Below are 26,473 nucleotides of genomic sequence, written 5' to 3'. Positions count from 1 at the left end.
CCAGTGGTTCCCAAACGTTTTCACATCAAGGACCCCTAAACTGACAAAAATAGACCACAGACCCCCCTTTTTTCTTTTTTGAGCAAATTAAATACACAAATAAAGAAATCATAAATAACGAGATGTAGTGTTCTGACTTATTCAGATGACTAATGATGTATCAAGTCTGATCATTTTGTTATATCAAATCCGATATAGGTGTTGGTAAGGAGTCCATATAGGTTAAATAGGGATGCCAAATCTTCAGAAAGGTGTTGTGTTAATTTCTCAGGGTATATGTGATCTTTTCAAATGGAATGCAGCTGTTCATTTCTAAAAGCCATCTAGATATGAGGAGATGGGAATCAGACTTCCATGTAATTGCTCTACACTTTCTGGCGATGCATAGAGCTATTTCTGAAGACTTTTTTTGAAAGTTTCTTAAAGGTGTACTAATTTCCTAATAGGCAAATTTGAGGATCCAATGGGAAGGTAAATCTTGTCATAATGTCAGAGAAGTCCTGCCAAAAGATATTAAGTTTTGTACATGACCTGGTGCAATGCAAAACCGAGCCCTCCTCTATATACCACATCTAAAACACATATTTGATATCTCAGGTCTATATTTATGCAATCTCTGTGGTGTGAAATAGAGTTGGTGAAGACAGTTATAATGGATCAATCTGTATCTAGCATTAATAGTGGCTGACACACTTTTATGGCACAAGTCTGACCTAATCAAATTTTGCTTTTAGATGTTTTATTACAGAAAGTTTATGAGACCCATGACCTATGGATGGATATCATGGATATTATAGTGAAAATAAATATTGCTGAGTATTGCTGGGAACCCCCTCAAGGACCCCACTTTGAAAACCACTAATAAACATATTGAATGATCATTTTAGGCAACGTGTAGTCCACTTTTTGCAGCCACTTATTACCTGTGTGCGACTCCTCTTCTCAATAGACGATCTTCGCAGTGTTCTGAGCAGCAGCAACGCCACGCCGAAGATCGTCTATTGAGAAGAGGAGCCACTCTAGTTGATCTTCAGCGCCCCCTTGTGTCCAAACAGAGGCTAAAACTACTTTGCATATCCTGTTTCTCTGACTCAGAGTAGATGACGGTTATGGGAAGAGGAGGCTAGCCGAGCTGCTCTGCATAGATGCTCGTACTGCGGGACAAAACTACAAGCAAGGTAAAGATATATCCACCTTTATTAAGTGTGTGATCATAACAGAGAGAGAGGACTAGTTGTATTAGCTTGTAAATGTTCTTTACAGCTCCTGCAAAGACACTTAGCTGTGAGCTACCTGCTGCTAGCTACCGTGTCATCAAAGCAGCCTTTTCTTTGTAACTGAACACCTGCTTCACAGCCAGCTGGATGACTCCTTGTAGTCAAAGTGGCTGCTCCAACAACCATCTCTGTTTTCCAGACAACCCTCTATTAACCTCTTATAACTCCTTTATAACACAGTGGAGGAGAACAGCTGTCAGCTCTGGTTTCATGCTTTCTGTTTTGCCTTGGACAGCAGCTACTGTTATACTTTAAAGGTGCAGTAGGTAGAATATTTTTTTGGTATCATTGGTCAAAAATTACATAGTAATCTTTCAGCATGTTGTAGTTCAAGTGTTCTGAGAGAAAACTAGACTTCCACACTTCCTCTTGGCTCTGTTTTCAGGTTTTATAAAAATATATAGTCGGAACCAAGATGGCCACCTCTTATTGCTACCACATACATCTTAGCTTTCACAATAAAAGCCCTGCATGAAAGTGTTGTTGGCAGCCTGTAAGAAGGCCATTACGAAGAGATGGTGTAAGTCAGAACCAACTACAAAAAATGAATGGCTGAAAATTGTGAATGAAATATATGATATGGAACTGTTAACCCATAGAATAAGCTACTATTATACTTTAAAGGTGCAGTAGGCAAAATATTTTTGGCATCATTGGGCAAAAATGTAATAGTAATCTTTCAGCATATTGTAATTCAAGTGTTCTGAGAGAAAACTAGACTTCTGCACCTCCTCTTGGCTCTGTTTTTAAGCGTTTTAAAAATATACAGAGTCGGAACCAAGATGGCCACCTCTTATTGCTCATGGATGTATTAAAAGAACTGGATACAGCGTTGGAGACGGGGCCCCGGTCATTCCTATGAGAGTTGCTCAGTGGCGCATGAAGCCTAAATGGCTCGACTTCCGTCACATGACTTGGTCACGGGGTCCCAACGTCACGCCGTCGTCACGGCTTACGCTCCAGCCTCGGTCTGGGTCTCACTTACATGAACGGAGGAAGGGAAATAACTCTGGATTCAGCTATTAGTGCATTTTACAACTTTAAAAACTAAATTTTTTAAATAAGGGCTATTCAAGTGTTCGTATGGGGAGTTGATTCACTTAAAAAAAAATTATCCGCTGAGTTACAGACGTCTCTTTCCCAATGTAAGTCTATGGTTAAACATCACCTCTATATTTCTTTTGTTTTCATAACAGAAAAAGGCTGATATCCAATGATGGATGGGTATGTGTAAAATTACATAACTGATAACCGTTACCAATACCATTATTATTCTTATTATGATATAAAACTGTGTTGTTCTGAGCACAACTGACTGAAGTGTGGATCTCCAGGTTTGCAGGGGACATGCTGAGCGGCGGCCGGGCCCTGCTCGGCGAGGACAGCTCGGTCATGGCTCGCATGCAGAAGAAGTTCTGGAAGACCAAGCAGGTCCTCATCAAAGCCACGGGCAAGAAGGAGGACGAGTACGTGGTGGCGTCAGACGCTGACCTGGACGCCAAGCTCGAGGTAGGAGAGGAGAAATTAACTGAAGCTTTAAAGGAACAGTGTGTAACATTTAGAGGGATCTATTAGAGGGGGGTCATGTAGAGCCTTGTAAAAGTTGGTTTGTTCACTGAGGTAAACAACAAGTGGATATTGTTTACCAGAATGTATTGTGTGTCATTCTGTATCCGCAGAATGAATACAAGGAAATGTGTGTCAAAACATCAGCAGCGTGTTGGCACAAGGTGTCCATTGTTTGCAGAGATCCTTTTTTTGCTGTCTCGTTAATTATAGGTGAGATGTCTCACACCACATCACAGCTGTGGAGGGGATGTCAACAGGGTACAGTTTGTTCCTCTGCCTCTCGGCGGTTCAGCAAACGAGAGCGGACAGTTTGGATTGGCTGAGACCCCGGCTGGCATTTAGTTGTGACAGGCTGTCAGACTGCCTGGTCCTGTGAGGCTAGAGTTTCACTGAGACGTGGCTTTTGTTCGCTGCGGAACGAGATCAGGCCTCGTCTGTCCTCCTTGTCCCCTTGTTCGTGAGACGGAGACAAAAGTCCGAAAAGAGGTGTTAAAAGACAGGCAGAAGGAAGAACCACATCCAGAGATCCCACCCTTCCTACATTTCCTCTATTTCCTTCCTGAATTTCATCTCGACTCTGAGCCCTCTGTGGAGCAGCAGAGCACCAAAACCACCAGGGCTGATTAGATTTGGACGGCAGCCTCACAGCTAATATGATTTTATCTGTTTTTTATTATCACAACATTGCCTCTGTGCATGTTCACATTTCAAAATTGAAGCAGCGTTTGCTTTGTGACCTGTGAGCTACCAGGATGATCCGATTTTTTTAACCCTAACCCTTTTCTATACATTTTTGTCATTTTTGTATTAAGCATCAGTACCATTACTAAAACCTCTGTAGAATCTAGGTCTTACCTATCCATAGAGACCAAGATCATGCATATAGACCTGGTAGTTGTGGAGCTATTCTTGATTTATTGTCTGTCTAGACAAACCACATCTTCCAGCACCATCTCAATTAGAAAAGCAGAACTGAACGTAGTGCACACTCTGTTTTTCCCTCTGCCTTATTGCTGTGACTCAGACGGAGAAGCTCCCATGAGATAAACATGATCTTTATGAATCGATCACCAGTATTGGACATCCCACTAATAACCATTAAAGAGGTGTGTTGTGCAGGAGCGGTGACCTGTACACTGACAGGTGTTAGGCCGCCGCTGAGGCAGACTGACTGAAAGTAGTGGCTGTTTATTCTGCTGTTAATCAGTAACATGTTCAAGTCGCCTCCTCCCTCTGCTCGTCTTTATACGTTTCCACTGAATAACAAAGACTCATTAGCTTAGCTGCAGTTTAAGGTATAAGACGTATGAAACCTGTGTTGTCTGAGAGAAATCGGCAGCACTGGAGTGGCCTCCAAATCTTGTGTTGCTATGACACACACTCATCATTTAGTCACCGTTGTCGTCAACCAGATGGGAGGAGAGGAGGCCGACTGCCAGACAGAAATGTGTTGTGTTAACTGATTGAAATGTTGGAGTGCTGCCTCGCAGAAGCATCACATGTCTTGAAATAAGTAACATGAAGTGGACAGAAAATCTCAAAACTACATACCTGTTTAAAAATGGACCTGCTTTGAGAAAAGGGTCTGTGTGAAGTGTTCTGCCCGTTTGTCTCTGCAGTTCTTCCGCTCGGTCCAGTTAACGTGCACGGAGCTGCTGAAGGTGATTGAGAAGTACCAGCACAGGATCACACGTGAGTGACGGTCACAACTAGACTCCAACGCAGATTTTACTTTACCCGGACTTTAAGTTGCTTTTGGGAAACAGGGCCCTGGTCTCCCCTACTCAGAACAAGTATTAAACAGTGTTAGGTGTATTGTTACCACCACGGTCATGGTATGAGGAAGTCAGCTATGAAACTACATCTCTCACTCAATCACTATTCTAAAAAGATAGTTACCAAGATTGAGGTGCTTTGTGTGTTCTTATATATAAAAACTGTTGCCGCTGGGTTTAGGAGATTTACTAAAGACTCATGTAAACACTCTATGTTCTCGTTTGGTTTTCCTCTTTAAGCCATCGTGCCCTTTGTGTACATGTTGGACTTGAACTTTGACCTCTTTCCGCAGGCTTGTCTCAGGAGGAGAACGAGCTCGGCCTGTTCCTTCGCTTCCAGGGGGAACACGATCGCACAAAGGCTGGCAACATGATGGACGCCACCAGCAAGGCCCTGTGCAGCTCCGCCAAGCAGAGGTCAGCCGCGGAAATCAATGAAATCAACATATACAGTGCATTCTAATCGAATATCTTTTTTAATTTAGAGAAATTTCATGAAATTGTATCTTTTTTTTCCCCCATAGGATGGCACTCTGCCCGCCACTGCACCGCTTGCACCAGGAAGTGGAGACGTTCAGGCGGCGCGCCATCGCTGACACGCTACTGACTGTCACTCGTATGGAGAAGGCTCGCACCGAGTACAGAGGAGCTCTGCTCTGGATGAAAGATGTCTCCCAAGAACTGGACCCGGACACCTACAAACAGCTGGAGAAGTTCCGCAAGGTCGGATTGCGCTTGTTTGGGATGTATCGTAATGAGCTGAAGTATGTGTACGTGGTTTTCATTGTCTTGTTTTTTGTTTAATAGGTCCAAAGCCAGGTCAGAGGGACGAAGAGCCAGTTTGAGAAGCTGAAGAATGATGTGTGTCAGAAGGTTGACATGCTGGGAGCTAGCCGCTGCAACATGCTGTCCCACTCCCTCTGTACCTACCAGGTATGTTAGCCTATACAATATGTAGTCACCAGTGTACACTCCCATTGAGTATCTTGATCTGTCTACTCGCTTGTTTGTCTTAAGCCCCTTTTCGACGGCAGGAACTTTCCTCCATAACTAGGAACCTGTCTGAGGGACTCATTGCGTTTCGACCACAGGGACCAGGGTCTAAATTAAGTTCCGGGGCCTTTTTACCCCCAATAAAGGGGGTCAGAATGAGTCAGGTAGCTGACAGCAGAACCTAACTTTACTGTTAATGTTATCAAACACCTCCACCTCGAAAGTTCCTGTATTTCTGAAAGTATTACCCCCCGACCAGGGCCTTTTTTGGGGGTAATAAGGCTCCATAAAATGTCCCCGGAACTTAATTTAGACTCTGGTCCCTGCAGTTGAAAGGCAATGAGTTTCTCAAAAGGTTCCTAGTTCTGGGGGAAAGTTCCTGTGGTGGAAATGTGGCTAAACACAGCAGATGATTTACTGTGGAGACAGACGCTCTCCGCTGCATTTCATTCATTACATCCAACGTGCATCAGTAAATACTATGCAGCAGTAAATATCGTCACAGTGAGACAAAACCTAGACCGCTATGGAAACACAGACAACAATGGGCTGAAGGAACCTTTTAGTTCCTTGAAAAGGGGACTAAAATAACCTGGAACTACTTAGTGGAAATCCGGCGTTTCATGTCTTTGTCATTTATTCAACATGTGCTTTCCTGTCATGGCAGACCACTCTGCTGCAGTTCTGGGAGAAGACGGCCCACGCCATGTCGGGAATCCAAAAGGCCTTCCACGGACATGTGCCGTACCAGTTCACCACACTCAAGGTACTTCAGATTAAGAGTGTGCAATCACAGACGGACTGCAAAAACATGCATGAATACCCAGCTGTAACTGCAGCAGCTGAAGTGATCTGTTAATACACGTCCCTTTTATGACATTTAACTGTATTCTTTGTTCCTACAGGATCTGCGAGACCCACTGGAGGAACTAACAGACGCACAGAAACAAGAGGATAAGAAGGAGAAGCCTCTGCAGAGCAACACAGACAGGTGAGGGAACATTAAGTAAAAAGAAATGTAGTCCTAACACATCCTCGCATATCCAGTAGGGATCCACGTGGCAGCTGAGAGCTTTAGAAGCAGAGACTGCAGAGGCTACTGCATCGCTAAAAATAGCAAAAACCGGGTCCGTAGATAAGGCACTTTCTCATTTTTTCCCCTCCTCCCTTCCTCCTTCCTTCTTCCTCAGTCTGGTGTCCTTGGATGACGACAACAAGCCATCAGGAAGTGCCTCTGGCGCAGGTATGTGCTGCCCCCTGTAGGCTTAAACACACAGTTAAAAGTGACGTTTTTTTATCAGTTACTTTGGCACAATACCTCAAATGATTTTGAATGTAGAACAAGAAATGAGGGCAAGGATGGATTCAACAATTACAGACAAAACAAGCAATTTGGTGATGTAATTTTGGGCCACAGGAAATGGTATTTTTCAGTATTTTCTGACATTTTATAGACAAAACAATTGTTTTTTTTCATGTTTCTGTGTAAGCACATTTAAAGAGATGCATAAAAGAATCAAACTCCTTTTATGTATGTACTTGGCAAATAAAACCGATTCTGATTATTCCAGAGAAATAAATAATTGGTAATGAAAGTAACAATAATACACAGCAAGCGGCGGCGTCTGTGGTGTGATGAGGCTGATCCAAGTTTTTCCGAGAGTTTTGTTCTTGTAAATTTGTGAGTTTTTTCCTCATATATTTACTACTTTAATCACAGAGAATATCCAAGTTTTTTCTCGTAAATCTCTGAGTTTTTTCCTTTTAAATTTGTGAAAATGTTCCTCGTAAATTTGTGAGTTCTTTCCTCGTAAATTAACCACTTCAATCTCAGAGAATATCCAAGTTCTCTCGTAAAATTGTGAGCTTTTTTTCCTTGTAAATTTACCAAACCGTCACACAGAAATCTCATTGAGGTGTTGCGTTATGTGTTTAGCCATTTACATGCAATATAAATACATCTTCAAACATCAAGACCAGGTACTGTAATATAAGAAGCCACTTTTTAACATGTTATTTGGACTGGATATTTCTGTTTATTGTCAAATTAAAAGGAGTGTCATCCTGCTGTTTCTGATGTGCCCTCCTTTCCAGACTCCACCCACGGCAGTGTTGGACAGAGCCAAACCAGTGACAGTGGTAAGTTTGTCTGTGAGAACTCCTCCAGAGGTATTGGTTCTATAGCCAGCACTTGTATAATAGTACAGATGTGTACATTGTTGTTGCTGACTGTGGGCCGGATGATCCTCTGATCTCAGTGCACCAAAACACCACCAAACCTACTCCAGCCCTGCACGACCTCAGAGGACTGTCGGCAAGCTTTGATGACGACCTGATGCTCACGGCGTGTGATCTGCCACCGTCGCAGTTCCCTTTCCAGCGCAATGAGCCCTGGGGGTTTGGAGGCCTCCAGTCCGGCCTCTCACTGCCGCCCGCCACCGGTAAACCGACCCGCGGTTTCTTCTACCTGTCTTTTCTGACTTCAGGCTGCCTCGCTGGTTCTCACTTCTTCACCATCTCACTTTGCTTGGTTGTGGCACAAATTCACCTCTCATGGGATTTCAACTCTGTGTTTCAACTCTTCCTTTTGCACTTTGGATCTGGATGCCTGTCTGGTGCAAGAGGCTTTGTTTCCTTCACTCTTCTGGGACACTTCTATGCTGAACTCGGTCATATTTTAACATATCATTGTGAATAAATCTTACTAACCTGAATCTTGCCAGTCTTTCTAGCATCAGATCACTCTTGTTTCTTCCCAAATCAAATTCATAGAGCTTTTTCATAGCGGGAGAAGCACAGGTGGAACTAATAACATTAATAATGGGTCAACTCCAGTAATTACTGCAGTGCTTTGCAGCCATCGATGTCATTAGTTGTGCACCTGTGTCTCATAAATCTGCTGAGAAATATGTCGTCACTCCACATTTTCCACCGGACTAGAGACTGAACACTTGGCTTGATCATCAGTATACAAAGATGGAAAATACAACATGTTCTCAATAGAAATGTCTGAACTGAAGAAAGTTTCAACCCTCTGGTCTAATCCAGCCCCCCTCCTGTCTTCTCTCCTTCCCTCTAGGTGGGGGTCTGCTCTCAGGTGGTCCGGCAGGGCTGAGAGCGGAAGAGGAAGAGGAAGACGGAGAACGGGGCGACATGGCTTTCCTCAAAGACCTCCTCAGCCCCGGCCCGGGGGCCAGCGACGAGTTCAGCAGAGAGTGGCAGGACGCTTTCGGGCTGTTCGACACTCCAGGCAGTCCTCCGCCGAGCACGGGAGCAGCGAGCAGTGAGCTGGCAGCAAGTAGTGGGCCGCCGCGTCCGCCCTCAAACCCCCCCAGCCCCACAGGCTTCCTGCCCTCCCAGCTGCTGGACCACAGTCTGAGCTCTACAGGTCAGCCAAACTGCACTCTGCTGGAGGGATGAACTCACTGCAGCACGCTGACCAATCACTTTCTTCTTATCCATAGATATATATACATAGATATATACATACAGTGAGCTGCACGGTGGCACAGTGGTTAGCACTGCCACCTCACAGCAAGAGGGTCGCTTCTGTGTGGAGTTTGCATGTTCTGCCCGTGTTAGCGTGGGTTTGCTCCGGGTTCTCCGGTTTCCCACCACAGTCCGAAGACATGCAGGTTAGGTTAATTGTTGACTCTAAATTGCCCGAGTGAATGTGAGCGTGTCTATATGTATGTTATTAACCCTGTTTTGTCTTTTAGGCTGGTCAACGCCGCCCATGTTCCAGGCTCCGCCCCTGCAGCCTCCTCCTGGTCAGAACCAATCAGCTCAGCCGGCGCCAAGTTCAGCAGCTAACGGTACGCTCTTTCTCAACCTGAAGCTGTCGCGTGCATTATTCCTGTGTGGTAATTTAATCAAATCCAGATTAATTTAGGAATATGTAGCTTTTAAGGAAAATACCAGCTGAAATAATGAAAGTTTTCAAACTAGAAGGTCCTTCTGTGTGGAGTTTGCATGTTCTCCCTGTGTTAGCGTGGTTGTTCACTACTGTCAGGATAAAGTGACCGTTTTATAAAAATCATATTTGCTCAAAGTTACCGACTGCAGCTTTAATCTTATCGCCTCAAACCAGTCGCTAATCCTAAACTTTCTTCTGACAACGTGTGTGCAGCTGCTCCAGGTGGATCCAAAGACATGTCTGCCTGGTTCAACCTGTTCGCAGACCTGGACCCCCTCTCCAACCCCGACGCCATCGGGCGCTCCCCAGACGAGCTACTCAACGCCTAAAGCCCTGTCTGTATCTGTGTCTGTGTGTCTGTGTGTGTGTGTGTGTGTGTGTGTGTGTGTGTGTGTGTGTGTGTGTGCGTATGCAGCAGTGTATGATTTCTTTCACAGGATCTGGATGTCAGCGAGTTTCCATGTCAACAACCAAGTAAAAGAACACACACTAACAGTGAAAAACACACACATGCGCCTGCATTTCGGAGAGAAATGTGTACATATCCACACTTGCATATACATATTTGTCTTACACTGGAAGGTGTTATTTTACACTGGAAAAGGAAAGCGGTTGTTTGTCGTCGCTAAACGCTCCTGGCTGCTCCCTGCAGCGTTGTAAATGACTGTTAACGCACTACACGTGAACTACTGACTCATACACGCAGCAAACCTCCTGCGGTTTGCGTCAGCTTTCAGTTACTGCGCCCTCTGTCAAGCTGAGAGAATGTTTGGCTTCCAGGTTTGTTTTGGAGCGCCGTTGTGTGTGTTTTTCTGTGCGTTATTCATGTTTGCGTTGTTTGGGTGTGTGTCGGTTTGCTGTGTGTACACATCACGGGACCCAGGATGTTAAAAAACCCCTCTATATACTGCTTAATGTTGTTTAAACATCGTAGCACATGATTGTCACGTATGAATGAAGAGCGTACAGTGCATATATTTATATATATTGGACATATTGAGCCTGTATTTGCACACAGAAACAACATGTGAATCTCAAGCTGCACCAGGGGTCTGTATCACCGCTTATCCAGCTATCTTTGGACCATTCCTGACAGTATAGATGCTTTTACACATCTCTGCAGCGCAGGATTAAAGGGGAACACCACCCAAATTCCAATATGTTATTTCCATGACCGAGGAAAGTTCAATCAATCTACGTGAACATGAGCTATTCTCTCTCAAAGCGAGAATCCTGAGAAGTAAATCTCAAACTTGTGATGTCATCAAGTATTAAATGTGGAGTTGCCCCATAGACAATGAATGGGAGACCAACAGAATGTTTTTTTTTTCTTTATAGTTAGATTATGCTACTACAGCGCCACCTATTGGCCAAATAGCACCAAATTTGACTTTGTCAGTCTACAGCCATTAGTTTTGCAGGTATTTGATCATAAACCAAAGTATTGGATAAATTGTAATTTTGACCTGATGATGGCTGTGATACAGACCCCTGCACAAACTGTGGATGTTTGAGACTCCACCAGATAAATAATGTGACGCTTTATTGATCTCTATATGGAGATTCTCCGTTTCCTGTCTAACGGTCTAAAGGCAGCGCTGAACTGTGAGCCGTCTGCTCTCCGGAGAGGACTGATGGCGTCATAATGACGGCCTGATCTGGAGTCAGATTACAGGCACAGCGGACGTTCACACTGTCCAAACTCTCTGTGGCTTTTGCGACACCAACAGTCTCTTCCTGTTTTTCCGTCAGTCCACCTTCATCCCAGATTCCACTGGCTCTGAATGTAGTGTAAAAATAGGACGCGTTTGAGTCCCATCTGTCTTTCACATCTCACAATCACAAGTCCAAGGCCAAGAAAAATGTGTGAAGGATGAAATTTATTTTGTTTTCTCTTGAAGGAAAAGTAGGACACAGGATTGGATTATTTTTGGGGTGGGTGGGTTATTTAAGTCCTAAGAATCTGCAAATAAACGACACCTACGCTGCATTAAAATGTATTTATTTTCAGATTATATCACTGTTTCCAAATTTCAAATCTCAAAAAAGTATTTGTTGTGCAGTACACTGAGGAGCTTACGTAACACTAAATACTGTAAAATACTGTATTTTTAACTCTGTGTTGTGTATTTTGAGAATTCACAGATGAATTTTGGAAATATATTATTGTTTTAAAGGAAAAGAATCAACACTGGAGAACTGTTACCATGTCATAAAATGGATTTCTAAATTATTTTATTTGTTTTTGAGGGAAAAAAACTACCAAGGCTGACATTTTTGAATGTTTCCGAAGATGAAGATGCAGAGTCGGGTTGCTAAAATGTATTTTATGGATAATATATTGAAGTTGTCGAGATGTGAAAATCATGTCCACATGCACCAACTGAAACCAAATCCTCAGTTAGGACATTTTTGTGCCTGTATAAATCGCACTCAATGGAGCCAAGTATGGAGGACGAAACCTGCCAAAATCAAAATCAATCAATAAATAAATACATGACTTGATAAGTAAATAAATTACAATAAATGCAGCAAAATAATATTAATTAATTGATAAAATGTGACATAAATTGATATTTTGCACTTGCAATAAATAAAAAAAATAACAAATATATACATACATTTAAGAATAAATATTACATAAATAAAAATAAATACATAAATAAATAAATGCAAAAATAAATGTCATTAAATGTAGCAAAATTATATTACAAATAAATGTAGCCATTGATTGATAAAATGTGACATATATGGATATTTCTATTTTGTTTTCTGCATGAGTGACAGCAGAATAAATAAATAAAACATTTAAAAATAAATATAAAATAATGCAAAAATAAATACATTTAAAAATTATTAAAAATAAATACATAAATAAATAAAAGGGAAAATTAAACAGAAGGGTAATTAAATAAGGGAATTAATACAAAAATATATAAATAAACAAGCAAATCAAAACAGAAATATCAATTTATGTCACATTTTATCAATTAATTAATGGCTACTTTTATTTTTAATATTTTTGCTACATTTAATGACATTTATTTATTTATTTTTGATTTTGGCAGTTTCCATCCTCCATATACAAGGTGATCGAAGTGCATCATGGGAAAAAAACCCTCAGAAAAACATTTTTTATACGAGCTGCATATTAGTATCTCTACTACACAGTAACTGTCTTTGTTTTGTTTTTAATGTGACACATGAAGGAACTCTACTGTTGCTCAGATCACAAGGGAAACTACTGTATTCTGTCACATATTATGTATTCTACTGTTGATTTACACATTTAAAAAAAAAAAAAGAATGTATTTCTCAAGTCAATCACAAATGCTTTATTTAATTCAACTATGCCTTTTTATTTCACTCGAGGGGTTTAACAGATGAAAACTTGGCAGTTCTGTTTCCAATAAACTGGACAAGCAAACAAAGAATCGTTGTGTCGAGCCTCATTCCAAAATGCTGTTTATCCACTTTGAAAAAGAAAATAAATCTGCGTTTCCACAATCTGCTCTTTCAAACTACTTTTCTTTTTTTTTGTAAACAGACGTCTAAAAACGACAAATGTCGCCGTAGGTGTGATTGTTTTTCAGCAAGTGGATATCTCATTTTGGAACAGAACTCTTCGTTTCTTCACTTATTTCATTTTTCGTCATGCCAAATCAGGTCATCCACACTTCGTCTCTACCTCTACTCTGCTACAGGTTTACATCATTTCCATTGTGTGAGGCTACATAGATAGCAGCTGTTGGTTCGCTCTCTTAATAGTAGTGTAGACTTGTTAGTGTGCGCTGAGAAGTTAGTATATCTTTGTATCCTATTCACTACAACCTGAGATGGACGATGTAATCTATTCTGGATTAAAATTCTCTGCAGACCCAATTACACTCCTGATAAATAAATACATTATTATTCACAATAATGAGACATGTAATAATTCACAGTACTCAGCGGAGAAAAAGCAGGAGGGGAGGAGGAGGAGGAGGGTATATGGTACAATTGTTGACTCATTCAGATACATATCTTTGTCAGCCGATAATACAAACACAGTGTGCCTCTATATTTACAGATCCAGTACATTCCTATCCCACCGTAGCAGGCACAGTCAAGTAGTAATGACATTTACAGGAAGATGGGCCGCGGCATGGAAAGGCTGTCCGCCAACAAACTACGCTGAGAGTGAGCTCGTGAAATACGTTCAATTTCAGCGATTTCAATTCAAAAATATTCAAAAGATAAAAAAACAAATGTTTCAAACTAGTAAAGAGAAAATCTGCAAAATAAAATGCTAATTAATGTGCTTTTCCATCCACTATTGTATGTGTGGGAGTTGGAGATCACTGCAGAAAGGGGCGCAACAACATGACATAATAATAATAATAATGAACATTAAAGGGGACATATCAGCTCAGTAAATTTTTAAGTTCGTACTTGTATTTTGGGTTTCTACTAGAACATGTTTACATGCTTTAATGTTCAAAAAACACATTATTTTTCTCATGCTGTCTGTCTGAATATACCTGTATTCACCCTCCGTCTGAAACGCTCCGTTTTAGCGCCTGTCTCTTTAAGACTTTGAACTCTGCTTATTGTGATGTCATTTCTTAAAGTATCTTCAAATTTGTATCTTCAATTGTTGACTCTAAATTGCCCGTCTCAATGTGTCAGCCTTGTGATTGGCTGGCGACCTGTCCCCCCCCGTGACCCTTAATAGGATAAGCGGTTACAGATAATGGATGGATGGATGTCATTATGGTCTGCAGTGCAGTATTTGGGTTCACCAGCCTCTCCGTGCTCGGGGCCCTGCAAGCCAGAAGGGAGCCCCGCCCTGCGAGGACGACTCCCTCCTGGACACATTTCACAACAACACTAGCTGAGCAAGACAAGAAGGGGGAATCAGCGTTACAGTGACTGTGAGGGGAGGAGAGAAAAGAGCTGGAAAAAGGAGGAACAGAAAGTGGATGGACGTGGAGTAAAAAGGGGACGTTTTGAGCTGGCGCTGTGGGAAGGAGGGGCAAGCAGACACAGGTTGAACACGCTGCACACATCATAGCCCTGGCCTGTGTTTCCCATAGATACACACCAGCCGGCAGGGGACCAGCACACTGCTACCAGTTAGTGTAACAAAGACATCAGCTTGTACCAGTCAGCTTTCACTGGAAATCGCTGATTAAAGTACAAAACAGATGATTTAGGTCCCAGGTGGAGTATTGTTTCTAAGCGTGGGCTGCGTACCACCATACTTGTACATTTCCTGCTCGTCCCTGCCTTTCTGTATGTATCTATGGCCGTCATAGTGCAAACATCATGTGTGTCATGCTAAAGAAACAAACATGATCCGAGCACTACGCTGGTTTAGCGAAACTGAGCGGTCTAAAATATCAGGCACATTTTTTTTTAACTTCTCCTTGTCGCGACCGTTCAAGTTTTGCTACGATATATCTGGCAGCACCGAAAATTAGCCTCCGTGGTCAAACTCTTGGTCTCCGAGGAAACCGGCGGCCTTTTTTTTTCTTTTTTTTCTTAATAATAATGGAAGGCATATTTTATATCAAGAGAAATAACTACAGATAGAAAAAGAGATATGTCCGTGGAAAGGCGCCATGGTATAATACGATGAAATCAAAGAGTCTGTCCTTTTCCTCCCAAAAAACAGGAACATAACCAGCACTAAAGGTAGAAGAAAGCGATGAAATGTTAGCTGCAAACACCCGCACAGGGCTGCAGGACTCTCACGTTGTAGTCGTCTGAGGAGGAGAGGCAGTGGGAAGCGCTTTTTCAACAAGATAAGGACATCAGAGAGAGCTTAGCTGGCATGCTGAAGGCATTTTTTTGGAGCAGAAGGGTTGTTTCGTAGTAAATGTTTTCTGATTTTGAGGGGCGGGGGAGTTGTTTTGGGGGGCCCTCAGAAGCTCTCGGGCTCCTCCAGGAGGCAGGGCTGGGTGGACAGAGGCACGAGGGACGGGGACAGGCTTCGGAGGCCCACCCCGGAGCGAAAGCCGAGGTCCGGGGCGGGGAGTAAGGGCTTGAGGATGCTGACGAGGCAGAAGGCAGAGCCGCTGTTGGGGATGAAGTTGACCTTGTTGCGGTCGGGACACAAGAAGGGAGGGATGTCCTGCAGAGGTTTGGGCCTGGAAACACACACAGGGACACATTTAGCCTTCATGACAAGTGTACTAATACTGGTGGTCACCTTTACAAGAAAGAAGGTATTGTTTACATTGACCCCGAATAGGATAAGTGGTTACAGATAATGAATGAATGATAAAAACAAATAGTCTTGGGGAGTCTTCTACTCACATGGTCTCCTCTGACACTCTGACTTTCTCGCAGCCCTCTGGAGGTTCTCTCTTGAACATGTAGCTGTTGTTGGGTCTGGGGGAGGCGGCGTATTTAGGCAGCGGGGAGTAGGGGCCCAGCTCTGAGGACAGGCACAGAGGGGAGGTCAAAGGTCGGCGTCAGCGACAGATCACGCTCAAAGAGACTTTGTGTACAATATTCATATAGTAGTGTGTGTGTTGGTCACCTTTGTCCTCGTAGGGGCTGCCTCCACCCGTGTCATTGAGGACGGTGAGGTAGGAGGGCGAGATGGAATCGGGACGGCTACTGCAGTTGCTATGGTTACCGCTCAGGCCGCCCCCTGAGGGAGTCTGTGTGTCGATGCTGCGGGTGCTGCTGCTGCGCTGTGGGGGGACGGGCGGGGGTGCGCGGTGCCCATCTGGGACATCCTGTGGCTGTCGTACAAACACACAAACGAGGTCACAATAACAAAGCTGCACCGGGGGCTTAATCCCCCGACAGTGGTGGTGAATCATTAAAAAAAAACCTTTTAAATTACGTCAGGGAAGAACGAAACATTAAACAGCACATTTTAACCCCAATCTGTTAGTTAGTGGAACTCACAACGATGGTCTCGTCCTTCTCAGGGGTGTCTCGGATGATGATGCGTTCGATCTCCTGGTTGAGGCCCTCCACGCTGTTGCGGAAACGAGGGGCCGATGACTTGGATATAGGGATGGGTATCAGGATGGTCTTGGGCATGGGTGACTGCAAAACACACAACGCACACATGGCTGCAGTTCATATACATTCTGCACATATTTACAGATGTTGAGCTTTGACTTTTAGCTGCAGCGAGCAGGAAACTGCAGCCACAGACAGGAAAAACATAAATATATGCTTCATATTTCTGGCCTTATTGCTCAGCCCACACAAGGGAAATTACAGCTGCACTTGTTCTACTAACATAAGCATAGACTGCGGAAGCAGGGGGGCCTGATATGATATTTTTATGAATAAAAGCCTGAATTGTGTCCGTGTTTCTTCTCAAAACTTGTACTTCAAAAGAGCCAAACGATATTGGTCACCGCCACCCACTCCCAATGACTGCTGCATGCAATTTGACTTAGCGACGTTGTTTCGGAACCATGGACAGTTTGTTGTGTCAAGAGGGTGCATGTGTAGGTGCGGCGCTGTCCGTAGTACTGAAACGGCGGAGGATCGATAGACAGAATGACGGTTTCATAGTTCGGTTTCTTAGCCTGCTTGGTTTTGCAAACAGCTTTTTCTACGTGCTGCAAACAGCTATTCTACGTGCTGCAAAAAGATGTTTCTATGTGCAGCAAACGCTGCAAACAGCTGTTTCTAGCGCCAAAAACAGCTGTTTCTAGTGCTGCAAACGTCTGTTTTCTACACACCGCAAACAATTGTTCCTAGTGCAGCAAACAGCTGTTTCTAGCGCCATAAGCAACTGTTTCTAGATTGCCGCAAACAGTTGTTTCTATGTGCCGTATAAAGCTGTTTCTACCACTGCAAACAGCTGTTTCTAGAGGGCTACGCACAGCTGTTTCTAGAGGGCCGCTATGAAAGTACAGGCAGCTTAATGAATGCACATGATTTGCCCTCCTGCGACCAAAAATAAATAAAACATGAAACTTATTTATTTCAATAGACCGCACATTTTGGAAAGCAGAGGGAAGCTCGTCATCTTGATGTTACTTTGGAAGTGTGCTCCTGCTAGCCGGTGGCTCTTTGTATCAGTTAATGAGCTTGTCAGAGGTATTGTGAGAAAAGTTGCATGATAACTCAGCCAGTCCTCCTTTCTCTTTGTCTCATGAGGAGGCCCAGAAAGCAGGACAGCTGCACTCCAGCAGACTCCACAGGGAGCAGAAGACCGGCCCTGCCGCTGTCAGCGACACAGCACCATGACAGGAGTACAGTACGTGAGTGTCTACGGCATCAGAGGAGCCCAATTTAACTGACTTTGCATAGACCAGAGGCCGTAAAAAAACCCCGACGTCACATTTTAAATTAACAGGAGACACACGTCAGAGACAAACGGGGACATGAGGAAAAGTGGGACGTCCTCAAAACTCTCTAGATCGGGGAGCCAACCTAGTTCCTCTCACACACACACACAGTCTGTATTGATTACCTGCGACTGGATGATGGTATGGCTGCCATTGAACGGGGACTTGCGGTCTTTATCCCTCCGATGGCGGCTGCTGCGTTTGCTGCGCTGAAGCTGCTGACGCAATTTGGCAATCTGGAGAGTTTCACAAGACACAGACAGATACTGTATGAGTAAACACATCTTGTTCATGGTGGTGCAATGAGCGATAAAGCGATAGAAAAAAAAGCATTTATTCACAACACAAAAGAGCATTTTTTTCTGTCCAACTGGTTGTTTATTTGGGCTATAAAATGAGGAAGGAAACTGACCTCCTTGAGCTGGTCGGTGCTCCCACAGGAGGCCGAGCGTTTGTGAGAGCCCCTCCTCCTCTCATCTGCCCAGGCCCTGGGGGTCTGACACACACACACACACACACACACACTGGTTAGAGCTAAATATTAAACATACAAGTAAAAAAACAGCTAAATTTAGCTATATTTATTAAAGTTACCAACTGCAGTTTTAAGCGAAAACAGAACAGAGACAACACCTACGGCAATTCTGAAATGTCTGTTTGACCACTCTGGTTTCTGGACTGAGATGACCCGCTGTTAAAGAAATCTCTTAAAGCTTCTGTTTGACCTGAGACTGGTTCAAAGTCAGTCTGTGAGTGATTGTCTGAGGCAACGCAGCGCGGTGATGCAACCGTCTGCAATCTCTCTAAACCTCTTTGCATTGATTACCTTCTTGGCTTCGCTTCATGATATTTTGTACAGACATTCCCAACTCCCAGAAGAGGAATCCCACTAACTTTGACGACCCTTTGACTTTTCCTCTAGTGACACCCATCAGGTCAACGTTTGTATGTGTCCAATACGTTTGGTTTATGACCAAATACCTGCAAAACTAATGACGTTCTCATTAATCTGAGCTGTATTGTACTTATTTAATATTTAATGCATACATATTTAATATCTGTTTTATAAGTTAGTTTTTTGTTATGCCTTGACATATTTTCAACAGTTTAAAGTTGATTTATATTATTTAAGTAGAGGTAATCAATAAGCCCTTTTGGATTTTTTCCTTTCTCTGCACATAAATTGTCATAATTTATGTCATTTTGTTTGATTTTAACCTTTACATACAGAGAAAAACTCATGCACAACCCACCTAAACATCACCACACACAGACAGACATAAACTCACCTGCGTCGCTTTGTCCCTCATGTAGGGAGATTGTTGGTGCTGGCTGTCGTCCTGAGGCCAAGGACCTGTCAGGTGAGAGCCAGCGAGCGCGCCCTGTGAGGGCCACAGCTGGACGCGATGGCGGGAGACCGAGAGGAGAATGGGCGAGCGGGGAGCGCTCAGAGGGAGAGGAGGGGGACGCCGGAGGACGCCGAGGACAGCCGCAGGAAGATGCGTGAGGTTAAGGCCACTGATGCAGTCTGAGCAGGAAAGAGAGAGAAGATGAGTTAGGTCTGCCAGTAGATGTCAACACATGGTAAACACGTCAACAAATCAACAGACACACAGCTGGCCTGCAGGATAAGCTCATAGCGGTCTTGCTCTGTCTGTCTAGGGTTGTGTGTGTGTGTGTGCATGTGTGTCTGTGAGTGTGTGCGTTGCCAGATTGATGCTAATCCGTCCCGTGCTGGGCAGAGCGGATATGCCCCCCTTGAACACAGCCCCCTGGTTAATGCCATTAAAACAGCTTAAAGCAGAGGAGGAAGGGGGGGGCATTGAGGGCAGGTGCTGCCCGACTGACCCTGATTCAGAGCAGCAGTTATATGTTTTGCGTGGGTGCACGGATCCACTGGCACCCATGGGACCTTGCAGAGTCTCAGCCAGCATCATTTCTATTTTCAGATTCAAGTTTTGCACTGGAAACCAAAACACAACAAACCTTTAAAAGCCCTTAAAACAATGCTTTTAAAGGGACAGTGTGTAGGATTTGGCAGTAACTAGTGGTGTGGTTACAGATTGCAACCAACTGAATACCCCTTCGCTCACTCCTCCCTTTCCGGAGAACTACGGTGGCCTTCAGGTAACGTAAAAACACTAAAGGCTCTCTCTAGAGACACTGTTTGGTTTGTCCGTTCTGGGTTATTGTAGAAACTTATGAGTTCAACTTTTTATTTGTACAACGACAAAATGACTATTTCTTCTTTTAAATGTTACATAGTGTCCCTTTAATTTATCTAAATTTAAAAAATATGTATATATATATATATATTTATTTATATTATATATGTATTATATATTATTGTATATATATATTTATATACTATTTAAAAAATAATATTTTTAAATTTTAAAATGTATTTGTTTATTTATCTAATACGGTGTTTCTCAAATGGGGGTACTAGTACACCTAAGACTACTTTTAAAAAAATGTCACCCCCTGTGCGCGAGACTTTTTAAAAATGTAAAATTAGAAAATATACCCCCTGAAATAATTATACTATAATAAGTTCAATAAAATGTTTTTGAATATAAGTTTGATAAAATACATTTTATATTTAATATTCCTATTTTTAATGCAATCGTTAACTACCGCAACAAACACATTTTTTTTTTAAATACCAAAAATGTTTTTTGCTAGTTAGTGGGTAAAAAATACCTCAAAGAGGGTACTATTATTGAAATATATATTTGAGAACCACTCATCTAATACATTTTTGGACACATTGATGGGGAGGAAAGGCTTCTTAATAACAACATACTGTACATGCAGCGTACATACAGACGCACAGGAGCGTTGAGTGGCAGTGCAGGTCCAGGAGCTAAATTTGGCAGAGGCCTTGACCGGCACACATCACTGTTGCTAGGGAACGGGGCCGACTGATCTTCATTAACACACAACCGCGCTTGTGTTTGTGTGTGTGGAAGTAAACAGGGGTTCGGGCATCAGCAGTCTGCTAGCAAAACGCTCAGCGATCTTTATTTTGACTGCTGCTTTTCCTGTCTGTACACACAAATCAGCAACCCACGGCAATGTACTGTAGGCTGACAGCCATAGTAACACTGCTAGTAGTAGCAGTAGTAGTAGTAGAGGTTACTTGGTAGTGTCTTAGGTTTGTGAAGGATATAAATTAAATTTTTGAAGGAGCTACACTTTAAAGAGGACCTATTATGGTCATGTTCAGGTGCATATTTGTAAATTATATAAAAAACATTATGCAAATGTGTTACTTGGTGACATCACCACGTTACGGAAGATAAGCCGGGACTTCAAGCAAGGCGTTTCAGGCAGTACAGGAGCAGTGTTTCTCCCTTTTGGTGTGGACTTTGTAACTTTATATATATTGCAAATTGCTGAGTTTTATAACCAAAAACTAAAGCAATTAATTTATTTTAATGAATGCAATACCTTCCCTCATGAAAGATTGCTCCCTGACTATCAAATCTCCAAGCAATGGCATGTACAGTATAAGGTATATGCATATACAGTAAATGTTGTTTAACATTTAACAAGAATAAAATCACTACTGATATTTTTCCTGTTACAGCACTTCAGAGTAAAATCCCTACTGATATTTTCCTGTTGTAGTACTTTCAGAATAAAATTACTGATATTTTTCCTGTTACAGTACTTTCAGATTAAAATACTACTGATATTTTCCTGTTGTAGTACTTTCAGAATAAAATTACAACTGATATTTTCCTGTTACAGTACTTTCAGAATAAAATTACTAATGATAGTTTTTCTGTTGTAGTACTTTCAGAATAAAATCATTGCTGATATTTTTCCTGTTACAGTACTTTCAGAATAAAATCACTACTGATATTTTTCCTGTTACAGTACTTTCAGAATAAAATCACTACTGATATTTTCCTGTTACAGTACTTTCAGAATAAAATCACTACTGATATTTTTCCTGTTACAGTACTTTCAGAATAAAATTACTGATATTTTTCCTATTACAGTACTTCAGAATAAAATTACTACTGATATTTTTCCTGTTACAGTACTTTCAGAATAAAATCACTACTGATATTTTCCTGTTGTAGTACTGTCAGAATAAAATTACCACTTATTATGCATATATATGTTGTTTACTGGGGAGACAAGCATGCAACCTCCCCACACATATCATCACCTGCTTTATACACTTTACTGCACATATCTGTGCATATATATATATATATAAATATATATATATAGATAAAAACATAGAAAAATAGACTAATGTCAAAGTGAAAACAAAACAATGTATTCATCCTGATCCTAATTTTGTACAAATATAAAAACAAAATAACTGATTGCCTCTAAAGTTTAACCTCCTTTACTATAACACACCTACATCATTACTAGCGCAACCACTTATTATTACAATTCACATAATTACATATCTACTGTATATATATCTATATACATATAGATATAGATATATTGCAAATTGCTAAGTTTTATAACCAAAAACTAAAGCAATTAATTCATTTTAACGAATGCAATACATTACCTCCCTGAATATCAAATCTCCAAGCAATGCCGTGTACAGTATATAAGGTATATGCATATAAATACATGTTGTTTACTGGGTAGACAAGCATGCAACCTCCCCACACATATTATCAAAACATAGTAGTATACACACTGCATATATGACAGAAGAGCATCATGATGTCTGTGAGAAGAGAAACACACTCACCTGCAGAAATGGTCTCGTGCTGTGCTGCATGCAGAGGTGATGGAGGTCTGGAGCACACCTCAGCCTCTGTTGCTATGAGACGCTACTGAGGATGCTGAGGATGCAGGAGAGGACCACTACTAGTGAGGAAAGCCCTCTCACATATAAACAAGCACATAGAAAAGATAACAAAACGTCTACGGGTGTAGTAGTGATAGAGTTAGGTGTCTCAATGGGCGTTGCTGTGCTCTCCTCCTCCTCCTCCTCCTCTTCGTCGTCGTGGATGGATGTTTTTCTCTCAACCTCTGATGCGGCACGACGCTTAGGAGCAGCTACCGAAGATAAACACCGTATAAAAAGAGGATTATTAACGTCGTTAAAACCCGGTGAATGTTCGTGATGGTGTCTGGGAAGAAAATAACAAGAGAGGGGACATAAAATACAAGAAGAAGGGATATAAAGAAGAAGAAGAAGAAGGCGGTGATGCTGGGCTAGCCTCCGTTGACAAGACGGTGAGAGGGACCAGTGTGAAGCACGGAGAGATTACACTGTAACACTTCCGGTTGGTGTTTTCATAGTAAAATCTGTCTACTATGTTGAGACTGGGTAAACCATGTTTACTTTGTTTAAATGTTATATATATAACATTTCTATATATATATATATATATTTAATTATTATATATATATAGTATATAGTATATATATATATATATATATATATATATATATATATATCGATATCAAATATATAAATCAAATATATATTTTACATTTATCCGCACCAAGGTTTATTCTTACAAGGCTCCAAGCAGCAAACAATTTAAGTAGCCAAATAATTTTCATTTACAAATTAATTTGTGTATATATATATATATACATATATATATATATAAACCACATTTATTGTGGGTTAACTGGCTAATTTAGTGTTTAAATGTTATATATATATATATATATAAATATATATATATTTATATATTTAATTATTGTATAGATAGATAGATAGATAGATAGATAGATAGATAGATAGATAGATAGATAGTAACAATATTGATCCCGAGGGAAATTCAAGTTTCCAGCATCACGGTTCCATAGTGCAAAACATGTTAGTAAAAAGGCAGTAAAAAAGTTAGTAGTACAAAGTACAAAAAATATACCAGATATAAAAATACAAGGAGATGAAGAAAACTGTTAAAAGTGAATATAGTGCAGGGTAACAGATGTGACACACGACTATTAAAGAAGTGTATATAGTGCAAAAGAGACTGTTAAAAATTAGTATAGTGCAGGGTAACTCCAGGGTAACTTTGTGTTTGAATGTTATATAAATATATAACATTTATATATATATATATATATACTATATACTATATATATATAATAATTAAATATATAAATATAAATAAATACTGTATATAACATTTAAACACTAAATTAGCCAGTTAACCCACAGTAAATGTGATATATATATATGTATATACAAATTAATTTGTATATGAAAATCAATTGGCTACTTAAATTGTTTGCTGCTTGGCTGCTTGTATAGATATAGTATATAATGGTGCAGATTAATGTAGGAATATGTATTTAATTTGATTTCTTTTTATGTATTTTATGTGTATGTTGTGATTTTGCAGATATTTGTATTTATTTATTTTTATATTAATATTATTTTGCATATAGGAGTTATTTGATTTGATTTGTTTGTTGACAGTGTTCATGTACAAAATTAATAAAATACTAATTACAAAAAATAAGGTACTGTTCACCACATTTTGAAATATAAAACACCTAAAAAAGAAAAAGAAAAATATTCAAGAAGTGCAACAAATTAAAGCATGCATTTGTTGCCAATATTAACTTGAGCTCCCTCAAATAATGTGAAAACTTTTATCTGAAAAAATTCTATTGAAAAAACACTCCCAATACACATTTTACACATTTTATTTTGAAAGTAAGTTTGTCAACTTCCGTGCTGTCTCGAGCGGACTTGACGCTGCCGAGGGAGAGCTGTGACGTAGCGTACCAACGCTGCGCTGCTCGTGCTGATGCTGCAGTTGCTAGGGCGCGTGGAGCAGACGGCGGAGAAGTGATGTAAACAAGAAGAGGAGAGAATGTCTCCACCACGTGGTCACTCTAGAACCTGACGGTGTCATCTATCTCTGTACAGTGCATATCTTTGTGTCATCTATCTCTGTACAGTGAATATCTTTGTGTCATCTATCTCTGTACAGTGAATATCTTTGTATGAGATGACACAAAGATATTTACTGTACAAAGATAGATGACACAAATATATTCAGTTTATGTCACATATCTTTTTACAGTGAATATTTTTGTGTAATCTATCTCTGTACAGTGAAAAACTTTGTCACATATCTTTGTTCAGTGATAAGACATATTCATATAAATATATTCATATAAATACATATTCCCACATTAATCTGCACCATGGTTTATTCTTATAAGCAGCCAAGCAGCACATAATTTAAGCAGCCAATTAATTTTCATATACAAATCAATTATATACATATATATAAAACATTTACTGTGGGTTAACTGGCTAATTTAGCGTTTATATGTTATATATATATGTATATTTATATATTTAATTATATATAGATATAGTATATAGTATATATATATATATCAAATATATAAATCAAAATGACAGTGATAAGACAAGATATATGACACAAAGATATTCACTGTACAAAGATAGATGACATAAAGATATTCACTGTACAAAGATAGATGACAAAGATATTCACTGTATAAAGATAGATGACACAAAGATATTCACTGTAGAGATATATGACACAAAGATATTCACTGTACAAAGATAGATGACACATAGATGTTACCCTATACTTACCTGGTCAGGTGGTAGGTTCCAGTTAGGTGAGGCTGAGGAGATGCATTAATCTATGAATAAATGGATTAAATTACAAAGTATTTCATTATTTGACATTGGAATTACTTTGTAATTTAATCCATTCATTTATAGATTAATAAATCAGTTTGTAAACAAAATTATGAATGGCTATTTTTATTGTACAATTAGATATTAATCAATTAAATTCTTTATTACTTTTACGTGACTCCTGTGGTCCTCCATACTTTCAATGGCCTACAAAGTATGAAAAGATTTATTAAAATGCACATCAGAGAAAAATAGAAATAGGCAATAAACAGCTGTCAGTGAGCTTTTAAAGGAACCGTGCAACATTTTGGGAAAAACCTCTATTTGGAAGCAATTATCTCTTTTTTAACTTCTATATAAAATTTCTACTGATATTTTTCCTGTTACAGTACTTCAGAATAAAATCACTACTGATATATTTCCTGTTGTAGTACTTTCAGAATAAAATCACTACGGATATATTTCCTGTTAAAGTACCTTCAGAATAAAATTACTACTGACATTTTTCCTGTTACAGTATTGTCAGAATAAAATACTACTGATATTTTCCTGTTACAGTACTTTCAGAATAAAATTACGACTGATATTTTCCTGTTACAGTACTTTCAGAATAGAATTACTACAGGTAGTTTTTCTGTTTAAGTACTTTCAGAATAAAATCGCTACTGATATTTTTCCTTTTACAGTACTTTCAGAATAAAATCACTACTGATATTTTTCCTGTTACAGCACTTTCAGAATAAAATTACTGATATTTTTCCTATTACAGTACTTTCAGAATAAAATCACTACTGGTATTTTTCCTGTTACAGCACTTTCAGAATAAAATTACTGATATTTTCCTGTTACAGTACTGTCAGATTAAAATACTACTGATATTTTCCTGTTGTAGTACTATCAGAATAAAATTACCACTGATTCTTCCTGTTACAGTACTTTCAGAATAAAATATCTTAAACCCAAATGAGACATATCCTTAACAGATATAACCAACA

General features: G+C 40.4%; 2 protein-coding genes across 4 annotated transcripts; one reads left to right on the top strand and one right to left on the bottom strand.

Moving 5' to 3' along the window:
* Positions 1-1,084: 1,084 nt before the first annotated feature.
* On the top strand, positions 1,085-13,913 carry ical1 (islet cell autoantigen 1-like). Of its 3 annotated transcripts, none has more exons than XM_074626555.1 (14): positions 1,085-1,178; positions 2,584-2,786; positions 4,466-4,538; positions 4,915-5,038; positions 5,146-5,344; positions 5,429-5,554; positions 6,282-6,380; positions 6,520-6,605; positions 6,805-6,857; positions 7,709-7,753; positions 7,873-8,055; positions 8,694-9,002; positions 9,334-9,429; positions 9,744-13,913. In XM_074626555.1, the coding sequence occupies exons 2-14, from the start codon at positions 2,625-2,627 to the stop codon at positions 9,857-9,859; spliced, it is 1,671 nt and encodes a 556-aa protein (XP_074482656.1). In that variant the 5' UTR covers positions 1,085-1,178; positions 2,584-2,624; the 3' UTR covers positions 9,860-13,913. The 3 variants fall into 3 exon arrangements, with proteins under 3 accessions (XP_074482656.1, XP_074482655.1, XP_074482657.1); XM_074626554.1 differs by lacking the exon at positions 1,085-1,178 and adding an exon at positions 2,469-2,501 and having other exon boundaries at positions 2,612-2,786; XM_074626556.1 differs by lacking the exons at positions 1,085-1,178; positions 7,873-8,055 and adding an exon at positions 2,469-2,501 and having other exon boundaries at positions 2,612-2,786.
* Positions 12,865-23,099, bottom strand: fam117ba (family with sequence similarity 117 member Ba). The gene is made up of 8 exons (XM_074626557.1): positions 22,575-23,099; positions 19,129-19,367; positions 18,252-18,335; positions 17,965-18,075; positions 16,434-16,577; positions 16,057-16,264; positions 15,831-15,951; positions 12,865-15,661 (listed from the first exon to the last, which is right to left on the bottom strand). Exons 2-8 carry the CDS (start codon positions 19,147-19,149, stop codon positions 15,436-15,438), a joined length of 915 nt encoding a protein of 304 aa, XP_074482658.1. The 5' UTR covers positions 19,150-19,367; positions 22,575-23,099; the 3' UTR covers positions 12,865-15,435.
* Between the last annotated feature and the right edge of the window lie 3,374 nt (positions 23,100-26,473).

The sequence above is a fragment of the Sebastes fasciatus genome, chromosome 24 (assembly GCF_043250625.1).
Source record: "Sebastes fasciatus isolate fSebFas1 chromosome 24, fSebFas1.pri, whole genome shotgun sequence".
In the NCBI taxonomy this organism is placed as follows: Eukaryota; Metazoa; Chordata; class Actinopteri; order Perciformes; family Sebastidae; genus Sebastes; species Sebastes fasciatus.
Note: the sequence above shows the minus strand (reverse complement) of the source record. Positions and strands in the feature narration are given on the sequence as shown.